Genomic DNA, 22,836 nt, shown 5'->3' with positions numbered 1-22,836 from the left:
GTTTGATACAAGCTCTGGATGGGGCAGGAGTGGGGAGTGAAGCAGAGGCACAGGACAGTGAGATTCGTTTTGGATTGCTCAACAAAGAGCAAGCACAGCCTGCAAAGGTTGAATGGCCTTATTCTGTTAACAATTAGAGACCAAAAAATAATGCAATCATAAAACACTTGTGGATTCTAACCTAATAATTCACAACGGCTGAATGACATCCTTGTGCACTAAAACAATTCTGTGACTGCGATTCAGTTGGTGAAGCCTGTGATAAATCATATCCAACTTATTCAGACACGATTGGCTCAATCCCTGGGGTTTATTGAGTGGGGTGTTACAATTAGCCTCAGAAGCACAGAGGTAGGGAGGGGGCTGCATACAATTGGTGCTCAATACCTCAGGCCTCTATCAGGTTGCAGTTGATCTTCTAGAGAAATGAACTACATAGCACCAAACATTGTGGGCTGAAGGGCCTGTTCTGTGCTGTACTGTTCTATGTTCTAAACACAAGGGAGGGGTCTTCTGGGATGGGCACTGACAGGGAAGAAGAGAGGGTCACCGGGGAGGGAAGGAAGATGGTTCTGGGGAACAACAGCCTCGGCCCTGCGTGGGAGGAAAGATAATTTCAGGAAAAGGAGCGCCTGGCTCCTGGAGGAGAGAGGCAAAGGACCGCAGGTCCTGCAGGACGGGTGAAGGATTCTTTAGGTCGAGTGGCTGTTGGGAAGTGGTCAAGGGAGGCGAAGGGCCAGGTAAAAGGGGAGAAGCGGTCCCTGGGAGCAGAGGACATTTTATTGGGCCAGAGCCTTTCCCAGTGAGTCCTGGGAGGATAAGAGGCCCAGTTCCTGGGAGAAAGAGGATAAGAGTGTCCTGGTTCCGAGCCTCATCACCTAGCATTGTTACCATACAGTGCTCCACTTTCCTGTCGACACCCCACAGCCTTTCAACCTTTAAAAATGTGACTGTGACTATCTCCCTAAATTTACTAAAATGACTCAGCATCCGTTGTACTCTAGGGTAGTGAATTCACAAATTCATGATCCTTTGAGAGCAGCAATTTCTCATCTGTTTAAAATCTGCTGCCCCTTATTTTAGAACTATGACTGTTTGCTCCGACTACTTTGGGGGACAGCACAGTGCCACACTGGTTATCATTATCATCTTACAGTGCCAGGGTCTCCAGTTCAATCCCAGTCTTGGGCGACAGTATTTGTGGAGCTTGTGTGTTCTTCCCGTACCTTTGTGGGTTTCTGTCAGGTACACTGGGTTTCCTCCCACAGTCGAAAGCAGTGCCACGCTAGATTGGACTGGCCATACTAGATTGCCCTGTCGTGACTAGGGATGTGGAATTTAGGTGGATTAGCCATGATAAATGCAGGGTTGCAGGGATAGTGTCGGGGGTTGTGTCCAGGTGGAATGCTCTTTCGGGGGTCAGCATAGACTCAAATGGGGCAAATGGCCTCTTTCTGCACTGTAGGGATTCTATACTAGTCCCATTACCAATGGGAATCTTAGCAATTTCTACATCCATTTCTGCTAGCTACTCACCTTCTTAATTTTCCGATACTCCTGTAAGATCTGGTCATGAGTACTCTGAGGAAACAAGATGTATAAAAGATGAGAACAGCAACAGATATTCAGACTTTACAAAAGTACAATATGAGCCAAAGATGAGGACATCCCAAAGCCTTGTGTAATTGAGTGGAATCTGATTTGTTGATTCATTTTAAAATATTTGCTATGAGGGCAATATTCAGGTTCTATGCCAATCTTCCTATTAAGATCCCTTTCAAAACACGAATGCAAAAGCACTATTAAACTGAACCACCAGGAGGCAGAGCTGAGTGTCTGGGTAGCTGATACCTCAAACGGTGAGCAAACTGAGCATCAAACCAGAATAAGCAACTGATTTGCTCCATAGGTTCAATGACCACTTGATCCACACACGGAAAGAGGGCATGGGCGAGGGAGAGCACGAGCAAGAAATAGGGAACTTCTCTAAAACATTCAAATAGTGTGCACAAAACCCACCTCTGTTTAGCTGCCCTCTCTCAGGCATCGACTGTGGTGGAGAAGAAAGTGAGAGGGTCAGAGGATAAATTTTTTTCTCAGATTGAAGTAAATTATCACGTACCTTGTAGTCTGCAGACCCAGGAGAGAGCTGTTTGAGCTCAGCGTCCAGTTGTGTAAACCGCCTGGTGATGCTCTCTATCCTGGAATGCAGGTCCCGGTACTCATTGTACTCTGCATTGAAATCAGTTTTGTAACCTTGTCTCTGCTCCTGTGACTCAATTGCTGCATATTTGCTGAGGAAGAAATCCACACCAGACAACACTTAGGTGCATGTAGAAAGAGAGGAGGTATTGCTGCAGAGCATTATGACACATTCAGTGCTGTACATAGACATACGCCATGATGGGCTTTCTAAAAGTTAACAGTGCAGCTTTGCAGAGAAATGCAACAGCAAATATCTGAACAAATGACAAGGAATGTGCTTTCGGCTGTGTGGTTTCAGCAAAACTGCAGAACAATCAGTTCACATTCTGATAGTACAGTGGAATCTTTGATGTTCTCCTAAACTGTCTGGTGAACCTTGCCTTTACTTCACATTCAAAGAATTGGGACACCAACCCCGCGGTACTGACTCTCTGACAGCGCAGCGCTGCCTTGGTGCTGACTCTCTGACAACACAGCGCTCTCTCAGCGCCGACATAAAAGTATGGATTAGGAGCAGGTTCTAATCTATGTCAAGCCTGCTCTGCTATTCAAGAGGATTCTGGATGATTGTTTGTTCCACACCCTCGCCTCTACTCCTGATAAACGCATGATTTTTATGAGATAATAAAATCAATCTAGCTCAATCTTAACAACATTCAACGATCCTGCTTCTGTGACCACCTGAAGCAGAGTCCCAAAATCATAGAACCCTCAGGACAAAACTAAACCATCATAAAAGGGTGTCGCCTAATTCTGAAACACTGACCCCTCGCTGTCGACTCACCCATCACTTCCATGTCCAGTATCTCTAGACCAATCAGGATCATTTAGAATTCAAATAACTTCTCACTCTTCAGAATCCCATAAAACTCTATATCCTCGCCACAACACGCCATCCTCCCTATTCTTGTACCATCTGCAAATTTTGCTACCATGCTTCTGCTTCCCTCACCTAAGCCATTGATGTTAATTGTAAAATGCTGAGGTTGCCCAGCACAGATTGCACTGATCACATTCTGCCAATTAGAAAAGGAGCTATATGTGAATACTGAAAAAACATGGTGTGGAGCTGGATGAACACAGCAGGCCATACAGCATCAGAGGAGCAGGAAAGCTGACGTTTCGGGTCGAGACCCTTGTTCAGAAAATTTCCTCCTGCCTCTGATGCTGCGTTCATCCAGCTCTACACCTTGTTATCTCAAATTCCCCAGCATCAGCAGTTCCTACTATTTGTGAATACTGCTTTCTGTCAGCTAGCCAATGTTCTGGTCATGCTAATGTTAACCTCACTCCCACACACACCATGTACTTCTCCTTTGCACCATAACCTTTTACGTGGGCACCCTTGCAAAGTGTTTTCCAAAACTCCAGTACAATACAGAAAACTCCAAAAAGCTGGTAAAAACAATTTCAGAGATTGGATTGCTCCCAACTGGCAAAAGTAGACAGTAAGGACGGGGATAATGGGAACTGTAGATGCTGGAGAATTCCAAGATAATAAAATGTGAGGCTGGATGAACACAGCAGGCCAAGCAGCATCTCAGGAGCACAAAAGCTGACGTTTCGGGCCTAGACCCTTCATCAGAGAGGGGGATGGGGTGAGGGTTCTGGAATAAATAGGGAGAGAGGGGGAGGCGGACCGAAGATGGAGAGTAAAGAAGATAGGTGGAGAGAGTATAGGTGGGGAGGTAGGGAGGGGATAGGTCAGTCCAGGGAAGACGGACAGGTCAAGGAGGTGGGATGAGGTTAGTAGGTAGGAAATGGAGGTGGGAGGAAGGGATAGGTGAGAGGAAGAACAGGTTAGGGAGGCAGAGACAGGTTGGACTGGTTTTGGGATGCAGTGGGTGGGGGGGGGGGGGGGGAGGAGAGCTGGGCTGGTTGGTTGTGTGGTGCAGTGGGGGGAGGGGACGAACTGGGCTGGTTTAGGGATGCAGTTGGGGAAGGGGAGATTTTGAAACTGGTGAAGTCCACATTGATGCCATTAGGCTGCAGGGTTCCCAGGCGGAATATGAGTTGCTGTTCTTGCAACCTTCGGGTGGCATCATTGTGGCACTGCAGGAGGCCCATGATGGAGATGTCATCGAAAGAATGGGAGGGGGAGCCTGCTCCTGCCCCACCGAACTCATCTCCACCTATCTGGACTCCATTTTCTCCCTTTTGGTCCAGGATCTCCCCACCTACGTCCGTGACACCACCCACGCCCTCCACCTCCTCCAGGACTTCCAATTCCCTGGCCCCCAACACCTCATCTTCACCATGGATGTCCAGTCCCTATACACGTGCATTCCGCATGCAGATGGCCTCAAGGCCCTCCGCTTCTTCCTGTCCCGCAGGCCCGACCAGTCCCCCTCCACCGACACCCTCATCCACCTAGCTGAACTCGTCCTCACCCTCAACAACTTCTCTTTTGACTCCTCCCACTTCCTACAGACTAAGGGGAGGGCCATGGGCACCCGCACGGGCCCCAGCTATGCCTGCCTCTTTGTAGGTTACGTGGAACAGTCCCTCTTCCGCACCTACACAGGCCCCAGACCCCACCTCTTCCTCCGGTACATTGATGACTGTATCGGCGCCGCCTCTTGCTCCCCAGAGGAGCTCAAACAGTTCATCCACTTCACCAACACCTTCCACCCCAACCTTCAGTTCACCTGGGCCACCTCCAGCACATCCCTCACCTTCCTGGACCTCTCAGTCTCCATCTCAGGCAACCAGCTTGTAACTGATGTCTATTTCAAGCCCACCGACTCCCACAGGTACCTAGAATACACCTCCTCCCACGCACTCTCCTGCAAAAATTCCATCCCCTATTCCCAATTCCTCCGCCGCATCTGCTCCCACGACAAGACATTCCACTCCTGCACATCCCAGATGTCCAAGTTCTTCAAGGACCGCAATTTTCCCCCCACAGTGATCGAGAACGCCCTTAACCGCGTCTCCCATATTTCCCGCAACACATCCCTCACACCCCGCCCCCGCCAAAACTGCCCAAAGAGGATCCCCCTCGTTCTCACACACCACCCCACCAACCTCCGGATACAACGCATCATCCTCCGACACTTCCACCATTTACAATCCGACCCCACCACCCAAGACATTTTTCCATCCCCACCCCTGTCTGCTTTCCGGACAGACCACTCTCTCCGTGACTCCCTTGTTCGCTCCACACTGCCCTCCAACCCCACCACACCCGGCACCTTCCCCTGCAACCGCAGGAAATGCTACACTTGCCCCCACACCTCCTCCCTCACCCCTATCCCAGGCCCCAAGATGACATTCCACATCAAGCAGAGGTTCACCTGCACATCTGCCAATGTGGTATACTGCATCCACTGTACCCAGTGTGGCTTCCTCTACATTGGGAAAACCAAGCGGAGGCTTGGAGACCGCTTTGCAGAACACCTCCGCTCAGTTCGCAACAAACAACTGCACCTCCCAGTCGCAAACCATTTCCACTCCCCCTCCCATTCTCTTGATGACATGTCCATCATGGGCCTCCTGCAGTGCCACAATGATGCCACCCAAAGGTTGCAGGAACAGCAACTCATATTCCGCCTGGGAACCCTGCAGCCTAATGGTATCAATGTGGACTTCACCAGTTTCAAAATCTCCCCTTCCCCTACTGCATCCCTAAACCAGCCCAGTTCGTCCCCTCCCCCCACTGCACCACACAACCAGCCCAGCTCTTCCCCCCGACCCACTGCATCCCAAAACCAGTCCAACCTGTCTCTGCCTCCCTAACCGGTTCTTCCTCTCACCCATCCCTTCCTCCCACCCCAAGCCGCACCCCCATCTACCTACTAACCTCATCCCACCTCCTTGACCTGTCCGTCTTCCCTGGACTGACCTATCCCCTCCCTACCTCCCCACCTATACTCTCCTCTCCACCTACCTTCTTTACTCTCCATCTTTGGTCCGCCTCCCCCTCTCTCCCTATTTATTCCAGAACCCTCACCCCATCCCCCTCTCTGATGAAGGGTCTAGGCCCGAAACGTCAGCTTTTGTGCTCCCGAGATTCTGCTGGGCCTGCTGTGTTCATCCAGCCTCACATTTTATTATCTCAGTAAGGACGGGGGCCAACTTCCAATATATTGAGCCACCAGCAGCAGCCTTGGAACATCGCTTTCTTGAGCCTCATAAAGGCCTCCATCTGTGTCAACGTGGAGAACTATGGGGAGCCCTCTTCAAACCTTGTCACCATTCTCCACTGCTGCAATGACAACCGACAAATGCAATTCTTACCAAGAGATCCATCACAAATCCAATACCTCCTCAAACTTTTGCAAGTGTAATGGCGAGATGGGTGCCCTCTCTCAGGCCAACATCCCCAGCACTGGGTCCTGTCTATCCGCTGTGCTGGCTGAACCACATTATCCCAAAGCCTGACTCAGGAACTCCAAAACAAGCTCTTGACTCCAAACTTCAACACAGTAGGCGATTATGAGGAGAGTAGAGGAAATGTTTCAAGGATGCCCTCAAAGCCTCCCTGAAGAAATGCAACATCCCACCGACTCCTGGGAACGTCTCACCAAAAACCGCGTAAACTGGAGACAAATCTGCGAAGCTGCCAACCATCTCCAACACACCCAGGCAAACGCCGAGAAAATAATAGCAGGAGTGAGCAAAAACATAAGTATGCTGCCATTGTCCCTTTAGACAACACCTTTTAACTTGGTTTCAGGATCCTATATCAAGCCAATCAGTCACTTCAGGACTCACCACTCTGCAGGAGAAAGAAGCTGCTTTTAGATGTCAAGTGGCCAATCCAGAAGAAACTGAGCTACCTGCTGCAGACCTCTTAGATTTCATGACGTTAGCTGAGTCTGAGTAATAACAGTAACTTGAAAACAGGGGGAAAGAATATTATTTACCAGTGATACTACTCCTTAGCCAGTGGCAGACCTATATCAGCATGAACGCATCTACTAAAGCAGCAGTGACATGATCAGGATTGACTGCAATATAATGACTGCTAAAAGGGTTGACAAATGAAGAGTGGGCACTAATTGGAGCATGCTCAACATTCGAACAGATGCAGGACTTGAATGAGTTGGGAAGAATAAGACTGAAAGCAACATTACTCCAGACAGCACAAAGGGCTCGCCTGGAACCTTCTACACAACATGTACTTACACTAAATAATCAGGCACATCTGATGTCGATGTTGGAACACTTGTGCTGTTGCACATCCCATTCAACCCTACAAGGAAACAAACTGATGTTTAAAATAAAATAAACACAGGAAGCCAAAGCTTCCAAAACCACTTTCTGCCCATTAACAACTTGGCTTCTTTAGCCCCAGGACCAACAGCTCACCGTTCCCCCCACCCCAGACCAGGCCCAGGTCTATGTCCAACTGCACCGGACCCTACCCCACTGCCTCTCAAAGAGGCTGGGATTGTTGTATTCCAATGGAAATGCCAAACAGCTTTATTGCACTTGGAGGTCACTGCGCTGGAGGACTGGTTGAGCATTATCATGGGTAAGGTGTCTTATTGTTATCCTGGTTCATGTTGTTCAAACTGTGCCATCAATCCTCGTAGGACTTACACAGCTTGGAGTGAAAAGGAAGATTACACCCACAGTGGCAGAGTGCAGTTCGCTTGACAATTAGACAGAGCCACACAGGCAGTTTTCTGTGTTGAGGTGCAAAATGCTGGAAATGGCAATAAGCAGCCTGTCAGTGAATTGTGGCTCCTCCATACCACACAATTACAGTCCATTTACTGGCAGCATTATAGCACTCTGCTTCCATTCATATACTGGACGAGCACTGTGCCAACGGGAGTATTTGGGAAAAGAATAGAAACAGGGCCCTCTGGTGGCTTCACCACAAAACTGCTGAAAAATTGATGTATTCGAACCAACAGGTCCCAGGACTGCAGCGACCCAAAAAATGTATACCTGAAATAAAGCAGCAATGCTGGTAATACGCAGCAGGTCACTAGGATTAGAAGGCAGAAATAACAGGAGGAAGTAGACAAGAGAAATCAGGGACTGTGAGGGATTCATGCCCCAGGGGGAGTCCTATGCCTCAGAGACTGGGCGTGAGGGATACATGCCTGAGAGTCAGCGTGAGATGAATTAAACAGATAAGCCGAAAGCACAGAGTAAGATGTGGCTCTATAACAGTATACCTGTTACTGACAGATAATTGAAACACGGGAAAGATTGACAGCTGAATATTCTCTGTTCTAAGGATTTTAGGTATAAAGAGGCTAAAAGAAAATTGAGGGTGTGAAATATTGGATGAAATTAACAACATAATGAAAGCATTAAGGGATTTAAAATCTGAAAGAGGGCCAGATGAAATTCTTTCTACACTCTGAACTGCTAACCACTTTCCCAATTGTCTCCAAGTGTATGTTAGAGGAGGGGTGGACAACACCTAACACTGTCTCATTATTTCAAAATAGAAGGAATGAACTGAACAATACGTGGCCAGTCAATTTAATCTCAGTAATGCGAAAAAATATTGCAAAAACGTTCTATGTAATGTGATAAATATTCTTTTAGAAAGAAACTCATTAAGCAAAAGATCTGACAAATGATGGATGTTTTAAGAGGTAATAGTGGGACAGTTGATTAGAATAATGTGTTTGAATGTGATCCATATGTATTTTAACAAGGCCTTTGATAAAGTCCTCCATAATGAATTAGTCAGAAGAGTAAATTCTGCAGATTCCAAAGCAGAATAAGAAGTTGGAGCCAAAATTGGCCCAGAAGCAGGAAGCAGGTCTTTCGGGTCTGGACCCTACTTCAGAAATATTTTCTGAAGAAGAGTCTACACCTGAAACGTCAGCTTTCCTGGTCCTCTGATGCTGCTTGGCCTGCTGTGTTCCTCCAGCTCCACACCTTGTTATCTCGGATAAGGAGGGCTGTTTACTTTGGGACGGAAGAGACTGAGGGGATAACACCGTGTGGAGCTGGATGAACACAGCAGGCCAGGCAGCATCAGAGGAGCAGGAAAGCTGACGTTTCAGGATGGGACCCCTCTCCCACATCGGCAGTTCTTACTATCTCTGAGACTATGGGGGGATCTAATTCAACCTAATTAAAGATTAAAGGGGTATAATGGAGTAGATAGAAAGGCCCTAATTTCATGGTTGAGAATCCAAAATTACACAGAACAGATTGAAGGGAAAAGAAAACTATGGGCTTGAAGAGAAATCTTTTCACCCAGAGGATATTCAGGTTCTAGAACTTTGACCTGAAAAGATGCTAGAGGCAGAAAAATTCAAATTTGAAAAAATACTTGGATATCCAGTCATAACCTGCAAAGCTTTGGAGTAAGAGACAGAAGGTAGATTGAGGCTGGATGCTTCCTTATCTGACAGCAAAAGTATGATGGACCAAAAGGTCTCCCATCTGTGAATAAAGTTGTGTTGATTTTGTGAACACTCACCTGCAGCCTTCTGTGGAACAATTTTCTTCTGCTCCTTGCAGCTCTGAAGAAATTCACAGTCTCTTACACGCTCTCCACACCCTTCCTCGCTGCCTTCCTTGTCCTTTACTCGCTCCTTGTCTTTGTGTTTTTTAGATTTTTTCTTTGGCTTCATGTGGAGTGAAGGTGCACTGGGATGAGGATAATGAGGGGGTCGTGGGCAGACTGTTCGCTCTGGGGTCTCCTGGCTTTCCGAGTCCTGGCCATTGTGATTTGAAACATTGCGATTTGAAATGTTGCTGACTTCTGATGAAAGATTGAGAGGTCTCTGATTCTCCACAAGAGTTGGCAAGGTGGTGGTGGAGCTAATTGAATCGGCAGCAGCCGTCTGGACTGATGGAGCTCCCGTCTCTTTCCCATTGGCGGGATTTAACCTGCCATTTAAAGTTGGTGGAACCCGGCTCGTCAACAGAGATATTCTTGGTTTCTTATTGGCCAGTGGATCAATGAAATCATTGGGTAGCAATCGTTTCTAGGACACAAGATGCTTCAAGTTACTTCAGAGTAAACACAGCGCAAACTGATAGAACACATTTAACTTGGTATATGAGTAAATAATACTCTAGAAAATTTACCAAACTCTTCAATACAAAACAAAATTAGACACAAGAATCAGGTGGAATGTTATCACCAAGTAGTTTTTCATTTTTCATCATTAATTAAACTGGAATAAAGTTAATATTAATTGTGTGGGTTTTGTCATTATATATCTGGACCATCACTTAACTCGCAACCTCGCTGGAGCAGGTGGGACTTGAACTTAGGCTTTCAGGTCCAGAGACAGGAACATTACCCCTGCACCAACACAGCACTAAGAGGTTGCGAAGGGACACAAACTAGTTAAGTATATGGGCAAGTAAGTACATGCTGAACAATTTGGGGAAATGTGAAATTATCCAGTTTGTTAGGTAGGAAAGCAGAACTTTGTAAAAAAAATCTGAGAATAAATGATATTTAGAACTAGAATCTTGTACACAAGTCACTGTAAGTTAACAAGCAAACATCAAATAATTAGCAAAGTTAATAGTGTTTTAGCTGTGATAAGTCATCTAGACTTGAAATGTTAGTAGGTTCTCTCTCCATGGATGCTGCCTGACCCACTGTGATCTCCAGCATATGGTGTTTTCAGCATTTTAGCCTGCGTTGAAAGGGGGCTAGAATACAAGAATAAGGAAGTTTTGCTGCTTTGATGAGACGACAGCAGAAGTTCAATGAATAATTTTGGCCCCTTCAGCTCTGGGTGGCTATACCTCAAAAAACTATTCAACTTTTGTTGCACATTACATCCTTCAATTTGAGATTATCCTCTGTGAATATACTGAGTTTATCATTTTTAGTATACCTATACCTAATGTGAGATAATCTTTAACGAATATAAAATTTGTAAAGGACATAACAGGATAGCTCTTGAGAAACTGCTCTCCTAGCTGGAGAGTCTAGCATCAGTCTCACCACACAGGATTAGACAGATGAGAAATCTTTGGAATATTCTGTCACAGTTAGCTGTGGATGTTCAATTGTTGAAGCTAATAGCTTCGGAATTATGGGAATTAATTGGGAAAGCCTAATTGACGCCAGCTGAAAGAAGATAAAGACTTTAATGAACAGTGGTACAGTCTTGAGGAGCCATGTAGTCTGCTGTTCTTTTTGCTTCTTATGAATCTGCTGCAAGATGATGATTACGATCAGCAGGAATCACCTAGGTTGGCTTTCTGCCTTGAAGCACGTAACCCACAAACATGACAAGGGATAGTGTTTGTAAGTTCATTGTTAAAATGCTCTTGTAAGTGGTTAAGCTGATATATATTGGGTCTCTCAGACCTCAGTCCGTTTGTTTATTTGGAATGAGAAACCTCATCTGTGAGGTGATAATGATGTTTTACCTGACTCCAGTGCCTTGACAACAGAATAAAAAGTGGCCATTGCTGGTGTGGACAAGAGTAAGTTCAGAACCAGAATTGCCACACGGTAGAGCTTCTGAACTGACACTGCCTAAAAGTACTCCTACAGAATGGTTAACTGAGCGAAGGTCCAGGCATTCAACCTTGAACAACTAACCACTATGTTCTCAAAGGCAATTAAACTTTACATTTTTCTAGTGTAAAATCCACATTTTGCTGTTTGGGCTGTGGAGTAAAATGGGAGATGAGACTGCTTTAAAGCAAGGAAACCGTAAGATGATGTTTGAAGCTTTCTAAACAAGTTACTGGAACACATTGAGAGTTGTATACACAATGCTATCTTACTAGAACAAGGAGAAGGAAAATTCCAAGCAAAACAGCACCGACTGTGTGTTCAGGGCAATTTTTGCCTAGTGTCAGTCTTTTGATTGGCACCAATTGTTCAGAGCTCAGCACAGTAACAATTGTTTGACTGATTCCTCAGGAGGTGCATCTTATTGAAGTCGGCAGGTTTCTGGTTTGAGCTCCACTCTTAAGACTTAGGCACAATCTAAGGACTTATTTCGGTGGAACAGAACTGTGAACTGACTGGCTCACACTGAAACTTGCCAGATGAAAACAAGTTTAAATAAATCCAGTTTACTGGGTTACCCATTAATTTTTGTCTGTAATTACTTGAACACCCACCAGGTGGGGCTGTTATAATTGTCATTCCAGTATGGTACGTCACAAAGCTTGTCCTTAAAGGACTAAATACAGTGGATATAAAAACAGAGACAGTCATTAGCACATGCTGTGTCATACCTGCGGCGGAGAGGCTGAGTTTGCACTGTCCTTTGGACTTGATGAAGGTGTCTCCCCAGAGCCCCCAGTGGTATTGTGGGGTTGACAGGATTTCCTGCAGAAACAGAACAATCTCTAACAGTGACAGAAGGCTCAGCATGAAGCAAGATGAAGAGACTTTGCCATAAGATTAGCATAACATTCATGGAGAGCAAGGCAGTACAGTCACCCACATCACGAGATCACCCTGGTGTACATTGCACATGACCACACCAAGGACAAAATCAGTGTCGGCAACACTTGCCGAAAGAAACCTTGGCCCAATGCCTGACCATGCTCACTGGATTCCACATGACAGTTCAACGTCTCTCAGCACATTCGCAATAAATTGAAAAAAAATCCAGCTTACTATTTGATCATGACAACATCTTTGGAGCCACAGTAATTAGAACATAGAACAGTACAGTTCAGAACAGGCCCTTCAGTCCACAACATTGCACCGACCTACTATCCTACTCTGAGATCAAACTACCTTGCATACCCTACATTTTACTATCGTCCATTTGCCTATCCATGAGTCGCTTCAATGTCCCTAGTGTATCTGACACCACTACCACTGCCAGCAGCACATTCCACGCACCCACTGCCCTCTGTGTAAAGAGCCTACCTCTCACATTTCTCCCTTACCTTCCTCCAATCACCTTAAAATTATGTCCCCTTATAATAGTCATTTCCGCCCTGGGGAAAAGTCTATGGCTACCCACTCTATCTATGCCTCTCATCATCTTGTACAGCTCTATCACGCTTTTATTTTTAAATTTTGCACAGATGTTTTTTCTTAGAATTCCTAAGAGTGGAAACAGGCCCTTTGGCACAACAAGTCCACACTGACTCTCACAGCATCCCACCCAGCCCATTCCCCCTAATCGACACATCAAAGAACACTATGGGCAATTTAGCATGGTCAATCCACCTAGCCGACACATCACTGGACCATTGGAGGAAACCAGAGCACCGGGAGAAAACCCACACAGACACAGGGAGAATGTGCAAACTCCATAATATCAACAAATTTCTGTCTGTGCTTCCCCCCTCGTTTTCAAATTCCTCCATGGCCTTGCTTTTGTCTCTTCCCTGCAACCGCAGAGATATTTGCTATCCCTGAAATTTGGCATTTTGTACTTTCCCAGTTTTTTCTACCATTGCTGGCAACTCCTGTCCTATAGGGAGGTAATCCTCTCCCCAAAACACTGCCTCGACTTCATACTTTAAAAGACTCCTTAAACCCTATTTCATTGATCGATTATATCTCCCAAAGTGACTATCAAATTCTGCTAATTACTAATCCTGTGAAGTTCCATTCTGTCACATTGAAGGGTCTTTTTCAAATAAATTTGGTTTCAAAATGTGAATACAGCCCAAAAGGAAAGTTGTGATCCCTTCAACGTTTTTAGGGTGGGTGGGTGGAGGGATATGCATGTTTGTGTAGGATGAGGTGAGGCAGCAGCTGGGTTGTTATTGTGAAGCAGGTTGAACGTGAGAACGGGCACATATTAATACACTTCAGGTTTGTGTGTGCTTTCTGACCTACTATAGGGTTAGGGGTCATCGTGTCACGCTCAGTTCAAGACACTGGACAAGAGGGAGAGCCTAATGGAGCAAAATCTCAGGCAACTAAGCATGGGATGTTAGTAGAATGAAAAATAAGTTGACTAGCATTGATGATGACTGTTTAGAAACTTTTTTTTTTACAGCACAGCTACCTCCTGCCTCTATTCTACCATCACAACACTGATGGTCTTTGGTTCACCCATCAACCTAGCTTTGAAAGAGCCTTAAAAAAAAGACAAAGTGCTTAAGAAATCAGGTCTGGTAGCACTGGCAGTGAGAGAAAAACAAACAATGTTTCCAGTCAAATGAGACTTTTTCAGAACTGAAGTTCTCCCAAGATTTCCTAGTACTTGTGCTTTTATTTCAGATTTCCATTATCCACAATATTTTGCTTTTATTGAAAAAACCTTCACCTGGCTATTTGGTAAACAAGTTCATAGTTGAACATGAAAATTAATTATCCTTGAGTTTAGAGAGGTCTTCTGTGTTGTAAAGAATCAAATCAATTTATAGTGATTTACTCTCAAGGGATTGGTATTTCATTAAATATAATAGCCATTAGAGAGTCAACCCTCAGAAGTAAGTGCTTGTGGGCTCCTCCCCGCAAACAAACATACAAGATCAATCCACATGAACGAGCATACTGGAATCTTGCAACTGTTGTAAACATTACGAACATTCGTATTGTGTTTATTTCCTTAAAATTCATACAATGAATTTTGGAGTTCATGTTGTTTGAGGGGCTGTTTTGATCAGGAGAACGAGTTTAATTTTACTGTCCCGTTTGAGGGTGGCACCACAACTGCAGCACGACCTTGGGACTGCATCAGCAGACAGCTCTGTGATTTTGCTCGATACCCCGAGATTCCCTTAATCCAAGGGGAAGTTCATCAATCTCAGCTACAGAAATTTTAATTAATCCCCAGCATTGATAGCTTTTTTGGGACAGACTGAAGAGTGGTAAAAGAAGTCACACCCTAAACTTAAATCATTTGAATGTATTACATTGAAACAGACTTGCCTAACAGAGTAATAAAACGAGAGGCTGGATGAACACAGCAGGCCAAGCAGCATCTCAGGAGCACAAAAGCTGATGTTTCGGGCCTAGACCCTTCATCAGAGAGCTCTCTGATGAAGAGTCTAGGCCCGAAACGTCAGCTTTTGTGCTCCTGAGATGCTGCTTGGCCTGCTGTGTTCATCCAGCCTCACGTTTTATTATCTTGGATTCTCCAGCATCTGCAGTTCCCATTATCTCTTGCCTAACAGAGTAATGTTGATGCTTATGCTCCACACCCTTTCTCCGTTATCTCTAGCAATGCAATTTATTTTCTTCTGCCTCATGTTTATCTAGCTTCCCCTTAAATGCATGTTATTCAACTCAACCACTCCAAATGACAGAGTACCATCCTAACCATTCTGAGGTTAAGAACACATTTTCTGGATGCCTTACACTCTTAGTTGCAGTCTCCCCTCGCAAGTTAAAACATCAGCTACTGAACACGACTCTCGAGTGTATGCTGGGTCATCCCTTTTGTCTTCCAGCAGTATTTGAATAATGACATTCAAAAACAATTCCTCTTACAAGTTGTCACTTGTCACTCTCTGGATATGTCATCACTTGTCTTGCATCATACAATCCCTTTCATACCTTTTGAAAAAGGAATATGGAATATAGAATATAGAACCAATATTGGACACTGTTGAGAAAATACAATAAGCTGCAGCTTCCTTCAAGACCTCCCTTAGCACAACTGCAATGTTCCATGCTCCATGGTGCCCACCAAATAAATGCCACAGCAGTTGGAAATATTTCAGGTAGCATTTTCTTTGCTGATGCCCGAGTGGCTGCACCTCGAACTGTTTATTCAGTTAAACCCATTCTTTCCTGTGCATATTTATAGCCTTAGCTGCTGCAGAACCAGTAATACAGGTCATGAGAAAATAATGGTTCAGATGGAGGAAACCCTGTTGAGAAAGCAGATTGCAGCAAGCGATTGACTCCTCAGGCACAACCAAAAGATTACAGCTGATAAAGAGCACTAGGACAATACTGCACTCTGATTTTAATGGAGATCAGAACATCATAATATACAAACTAATAAAATGCTGAATATTTAAAAGGGGCTTCCTTAGAATAACAGGCTTCACATAGGAAGAGAGCAAACACCATTCTACATGGAGTGTCAGAGGCAGAGGGGTGACCTTATCAAGGTTTATAATATCATGAGTGGCATAGATAGGGTGAATAGCCAGTCTTTTTCACTCGGTATGGGGTGTCCCAACCTAGAGGGCATAGGTTTAGAGTGGGAGGGGAAAAATCTAAAAAGGATCTGAGGGGTAATTTTTTAAATGCAGAGGATGGTGCATGTCTGGAACGAGCTGCCAGAGGAAATGGAGGAGACAGGTACAATTACAACATTTAAAAGGCATCTGGATGGGCATATGAATATGGAGGGTTTAGAGGGATATGGGGCAACAGCTGGCAAATGGGAGTATGCTAACACTGAGATGTCTAGTTGGAGCAGAAGAGTTAAACCAAACGGTCTGTTTCCATGCTGTAGGACTATTTGCATAAAAGCACAAGAATACCCACTAAATTTGCAGAGTCACTCTTTACTCCGCAGCTAAGGATGGCACTGCTGTCCTTTGCAGAGCATTGTGAATTTATTCTTTATTTTATCAGTTTGTGGTACAATAGCTAGTACATGTTTCAATGAACACCAGAACATTCAGAGGACATGAGGCTGTTACATTCAAATCCCACTGCTGGTAGCTACACCTTGCTGTTTCAAAATATCAGTGACATTACATTTGCCTAGAAACAAGGGCAGGACGTGTCGCAAGACTCAATACAAAACTCAAAATTGTTCTGGGGATAGTGAGAACAATTCTGGTGTCACAGCCAATGAGAGAAGTCAGGTAAAGACAGAAGCAAACTCAATGCAGAAAATAACTGTTTACTGGATTATTGAAAAGGCAACTGAATTATATCCAAGTCTGTGTAACTGGGGACTCCTGAGAAGTCAAGAGCAGTTGGACTGTATTGTACTGTTACAACTCAGAAGGATATTCAATGAACTGTTAAACAATTTAGTCAAGGCTCTGGAAGTCATAGAATCAGAATCCCTAGTGTGGAAGCAGGCCATTTGACCCATCGAGTCCAAATCAACCTGCCAAACAGAATGCCAACCAAACCCACCCCATACCCTGGACACTATGAGCAATTTAGCATAGCCAATCCACCTAACCTGCACATTTTTGAACTTTGGGAGGACACTAGAGGAAACCCACGCAGACACGGGAAGAACTTGCAAACTCCACACAGACAGCAGCCCGACGCTGGAATTGAACCGAGGTCCCTGGCACTTTGGGGCAGCAGTGCTAATCTCTGAGCCACTGTGCTGCCTTGGTTCTGGGAGTTCAGTGCCGTTGTGGGCAAGGGTGAAAGAAACCCATAAATGGTGTTTTTGCAGTGCTAGGTTAGAACTTGGGAAACAAAGCCAAGGGCAATACAGGCTTGGTAAAGCTCACTGTCTGCGAAAAGCCAAAGCACAGTTTCTAAGAGTCTGGGGAACACAGTGCCTGAACAGCAAGGTGAAATATTACAAATACTAGAGTTCATGATGGATAGTTTCACTTCTGAGGAAGGGTCACCAGACCTGAAACGTTAACTGTTTTCTCCTCCACAGATGCTGCCAGACCTGCTGAGCTGTTCCAGCAACTTTGTTTTGGTTCCATCAAAAGTGAAGCATTGTTAGCCCCTTTTTCGGAGGACAGAATAATTTGGAGATATCTATGGGATTGGTCCTGATCAAATTTGCTGTTTGATGTGTTTGTAAGGTCATAGAACATAGAAAAATACAGCACAGTACAGGCCCTTCAGCCCACAATGTTGTGCCAACCTATATCCCACACTGAAATCAAACTAACCTGCATACTCTACATTCTACTATCATCCATATGCCTATCCATGAGTTGCTAGGAATGTCCCTAATGTATCTGACTCTCCTACCACCGCTGACAGTGCATTCTACACACCCATCACTCTGTAGAAAGAACCTACCTCTGACACCTCCCCTTATACTTTCCTCCAATCACCTTAAAATTATGCTTCCTCCTGATAGCCATTTCCACCCTGAGAAAAAGTCTCCGACTATCTGTGCCTCTCATCATCATGTACACCTCTATGAAGTCATTTCTCATCCTCCTTCGCTCCAATGAGAAAAGACCTAACTCCCTCAATCTTTCCTCATAAGACCTGCATTCTGGTAAATCTCCTCTGCACCCTCTCCAAAGCTTCCACATCCTTCCTATAATAGAGGTGGCCAGAACGGAACACAATATTCCAAGTGTGGTCTAACCAGAGTTTTATCGAGTTGCAGCATAACCTCACGGCTCTTAAACTCAATCGCCCTGCCAATGAAAGCCAACACACCATATCACTTCTTAACAACCCTATCAATTTGGGTGGCAACTTTGAGGGATCTATGGACGTGGACCCCAAGATTCTTCTGTTCCTTCACATGGCCAAGAATCCTGCCATTAACCCTGTATTCTGCATTCAAATTCAACCATCCAAAATGAATCACTTTACACTTTTCTGGGTTGAATTCCATCTGCCACTTCTTTTCCCAGCTCTGATTCCTGTCAATGTCCCATTGCGATCTACAACAGCCCTCCACGCTGTCCACAACTCCACCAACCTTCATGTCATCGGCAAACGTACTAACCCACCCTTCCACTTCCTCATCCAAGTCATTTATAAAGACCGCAGAGAGCAGAGGTCCCAGAACAGTTCCCTGCAGAACACCACTAGTCACCGAGCTCCAGACTGAATACTTGCCATCTGCTACTACCCTCTGTCTTCTATTGGACAGCCAATTCTGTATCCAGTCAGCCAAATTTCCCTGAATCCCATGCCTTGTTACTTTCTGAATGAACCTACCATGGAGAGCCTTACCAAATGCCTTGCTAAAATCCATATACACCATATCCACTGCTCTACCTTCAATGCTTTTTGTCACATCCTCAACGAATTCATTAAGGCTTGTGAGGCACGACCTGCCCCTCACAAAGTCATGCTGGCTATTTCTAATCAAACTATGCTCTTCCAAACAATCATAAATACTATCTCTCAGAATCCCATCCAATAATTTGCCCACCACAGAAGACAGACTGACTGGTCTGTAATTCCCAGGATTATCCCTATTCCCTTTCTTGAACAAGGGAACGGCATTTGCCATCCTCCAATCATCTGATGCTACTCCAGTGGACTCTGAGGGCGTAAAGATCATCACCAAAGGTGCAGCAATCTCCTCCCTCATGTCCCACATTAACCATGGGTATATCCCATCTGGCCCAGGGGACTTTTCGATCCTTTTTTTTTCCAAAAAGCATTTCAAGCACATCTTCCTTCCTAACGTCAAACTGTTCCACGCTGTCCTCACAAACAACAAGGCCCTGTCACTATTGAACACTGAAGCAAAGCATTTATTGACAATCTCCCCTACCTCCGACTGCAGGCACAAGTTCCCTCCAGTATCCCTGATTGGCCCTAGCCTCACTCTGGCCATCCTCTTGTTCCTCACCCAAGTACAGAATGCCTTGGGGTTTTCCTTAATCCTACCCACCAAGGCTTTTTCATGCCCCCTTCTAGTTCTCCTAAATCCATTCTTCAGTTCCTTCCTGGCTATCTTGTAACCCTCTAGAGCATGGTTTGATCGTTGCTTCCTCAACCTTCAGTAAGCTTCCATCTTCCTCTTGACGTGTTTCACATGTCTCATAATTCAAAATTCTTTCATCTTACCATCTTTTCTTTGCCTCAGTGGGATAAACCTATCCAGCACTGGTAGTAAGGGCTCCCTAAACAGCCTCCATATTTCTGTTGTGCATTTCCCTGAGAGCATCTGTTCCCAATTTATGCTCCGCAGTCCCTGCCTAATAGCATTGTAATTCCCCCTCCTCCAATTAAATACTTTCCCATTCCATCTGCTCCTATCTCTCTCCATGAAGAGAGTAAAGGATAGGGAGTTGTGATCACTAATTTGACCACTGTTTGTCTGTTAGCCAGATTTGCTTTGTATTAGGTATCGACCTTTCTTTTGTCAGCAATCTTTGCGTGTTATTCTTTGTTGACTGAAGAAACTGGTTTTCAGATGCTAAAACACAGACTAAAGTATATGTAGCTGACTATATTGTTACACTGGTTAAACGTAAGATTTGTTGTGACTAGCAGAGGAACGGGAATTGAAAGAAATTGGTGCATCCCTTCAAGCTCATCAGGGCAAGGACCACCACTTGTGTAATTGCAGAATCATTTTATTCAGCAGACTACTTTACTCTTCAGTAATTGTATAGAATCAATGTTTATTCAACAGGGTAACCAGTAGATACAGTCTATTTGGATTTTCCAAACACATTCAACAAGGTGTCACTTCATAGGTTGTTGTACAAGATAGGAGCTCACGGTTCTGGGGTGATGTGTTTGCATGGGTTGAGGATCGGTTAACACGTAGAAGATAGTTTGGGATTCATGGGCCTTTTACAGATTAAAAAGATGTAGCTAGTAGAGTGCCACAAGGATTAGTCCCAGAGACTCAACTACTTACTGTCTATATTATTAATGTCTTGAGGAGGGAGCAGCAGTGCAAAACGTATCCAAATTTAAATGATACAAAAATAGATGGGAGGATTGATCGTGATAAGGACATTACACGTGGAGACTACGTGCAGTTTTGGTGCCCTTACCCAAATGTTCCTCAAGCTTGTCCTGAAAATTTGAATAGACAGCTGATATTCTCAGTATAGAAGGACGACAGTGATCTTAATTGACAGTGTACTTGCTGGAAGATGTTTCCCTTGGTAGGGGTTCTGGGACATTGTTACAGAACATGGGGGAAGTCATTTAGCACTAAGAGGAGAATGAATTTCTTCACTCAGAGCACGATGAATCTTTAGAATTCTCTGTACAGGACAGATGTGGAGACTTAGTCGTTGAGTATGTTCCTGAAAGAAATCAATAAATTTCGACAGATCAACCTCAACGGCTACAGAAATAATGCAGGAAAACTATGTTCAAGTGGAAGATCAGCCATGATCCCACCGAGAGGTAGCGAGGCCTCAAAGAGCTGAATGGCTCCTATTTCTCATGCTCTTAATCCATCAGCTGAGTGGTCAAGACATCTAAATTGATTTAAACTCTCTCAACAGGAAAAAAGCTAAAGTACACAATTCCTACCTAGTCATAAAACGAAGAGGACTAAAATGCTAGCAGTCCTTGGCACAGGACAGTAAAATTACATGGATCCATATAGGTACCAACAGAGCTCCATTTGTTCAGTCACATTTTGGTCTGGATCATTCCAGCTGAGCAGAACTCACTAGCATCATGATGGGAATTAGACTTTTTCAGTTGTATCGTGTAAGAATATAAACAGGAGTGGGATCAAGATATTTCCTCTTTTCTTTGATGTCACCTCTATAATTTAGCATCTCACACTGTAAAAGGTGCAATGCAAGTTATTCGGCATTTACGTCACACAGAAAAATATAGACAGATTCTCAATGAAAGTAGAGAGAAGAAATAAACACAGGTATAAATGACATTATAAAAATCATTAAGTATTCCTCCATGATATAACAACATGTTGTTGCACGGAGAGTTGATTATGGTCTCAATTATTGAGGTTATTTCTATTATGTAAATATTGTGTTATTTAGCCGCCCTAACTTGATAGGCTACTGTAATTTTCTCTCTCCCTCTAAACATTTTCTCAATATCCATATTTTTGATAATCTTCTGGTCACCCACAACTTTTACCAGGGATTCATGTCCATCTCTTTCTGCATATTTTCTTTATTATTTCCCACTATGTTGTTAATGTAACTTACCGAACAAGAACTCTCTTCAGTAACTGCTGATCACCATCTGAGTACCCAGGCCAATCTCTCTGGATCTCCTTGTAGGCAAAGTCTTTCAGGGTAAAGGTGCCATCCTTAACATTCAGATTAGCCACCTGCAACATAACCAGGATACAACTCAACACAGCTTTCAATTTCAGACTCCAAATTAGATCATAAATTATTAGTGCAATGTGGGAAATCAAACCTTAGGAGGCAAAAGTTGAAAGCCTGGAAATTAACAATAAGTCATCAATATGTAGCATCACGATGGTATGAATATGTTTGAATATGCCGGCACTTGATAACACAAAGCTTGAAGAAAGATGTTTTGTCCAGGCTATTCATCTTTCACTCATCAGGACAATTTACAAGAAATACCAATTTAAGAGGGGTAAAAATATTCATATTGCATGAGGGAAGAATAGATAGGTTAGTACGTCAATTCTGATTGGTAGAGATGTTACAATTAAAAAAATACATCAAGTAATGACTGTAGCTGACTTTTAGCTTTTGTTGCTCTGATCTAATTTTAAAATAACATTTAAAATTTTATTTTTTAAATGCTAAAACAGAAAGACAGTTAACTGCAACATTAACTGGTGCATCCACCAGGGCAATGTTGCCTTTAAAGACGGTAGTTCAGAAACAGTTAACTGGAACGTTGTCGACAGGGTCCAACCCATCTCCTACACTTCTGTCCTCACCCCTTCTCTTCCCTCCTGCAACAGCGATAGGGTTCCCTTTATCCTCACCTACCATCCTACCAGCACCCACATCCAGAAGACCAGATGTCATTTCCGCCACGTCCAGCAAGATGCCACCACCAGACACATATTCCCCTCCCCTCTCGTCTGCCTTCCGCAGGGACTGTGGCCACCGGGACACCCGGGTCCATACTTCCTTCACTTCCAACAGCTCCCCACAACCCTAAGGCACCTTCCCCTGTATGCGGCAAAGGTGCAACACCTGCCCATTTACCTACTCTCTCCCAGT

At 44.4% G+C, this 22,836-nt stretch overlaps 1 protein-coding gene across 2 annotated transcripts in view; it reads right to left on the bottom strand.

Moving 5' to 3' along the window:
- Positions 1-22,836, bottom strand: part of ell (elongation factor RNA polymerase II) — a 137,882-nt gene that overhangs the window by 4,953 nt on the left and 110,093 nt on the right. For both annotated transcript variants that reach the window (XM_048559883.2, XM_048559884.2), the window contains 6 exons: positions 21,832-21,956; positions 12,352-12,445; positions 9,608-10,118; positions 7,336-7,402; positions 2,123-2,294; positions 1,537-1,581 (listed from right to left, as the gene is read on the bottom strand). In XM_048559883.2, coding sequence (XP_048415840.1) covers positions 1,537-1,581; positions 2,123-2,294; positions 7,336-7,402; positions 9,608-10,118; positions 12,352-12,445; positions 21,832-21,956 — 1,014 coding nt within the window. The remainder of the gene's footprint in view (positions 1-1,536; positions 1,582-2,122; positions 2,295-7,335; positions 7,403-9,607; positions 10,119-12,351; positions 12,446-21,831; positions 21,957-22,836) is intronic.

This window comes from Stegostoma tigrinum, chromosome 30 (genome assembly GCF_030684315.1).
Source record: "Stegostoma tigrinum isolate sSteTig4 chromosome 30, sSteTig4.hap1, whole genome shotgun sequence".
NCBI classification, from domain to species: domain Eukaryota; kingdom Metazoa; phylum Chordata; class Chondrichthyes; order Orectolobiformes; family Stegostomatidae; genus Stegostoma; species Stegostoma tigrinum.
This window is presented reverse-complemented; position numbering and strand designations above follow the sequence as displayed.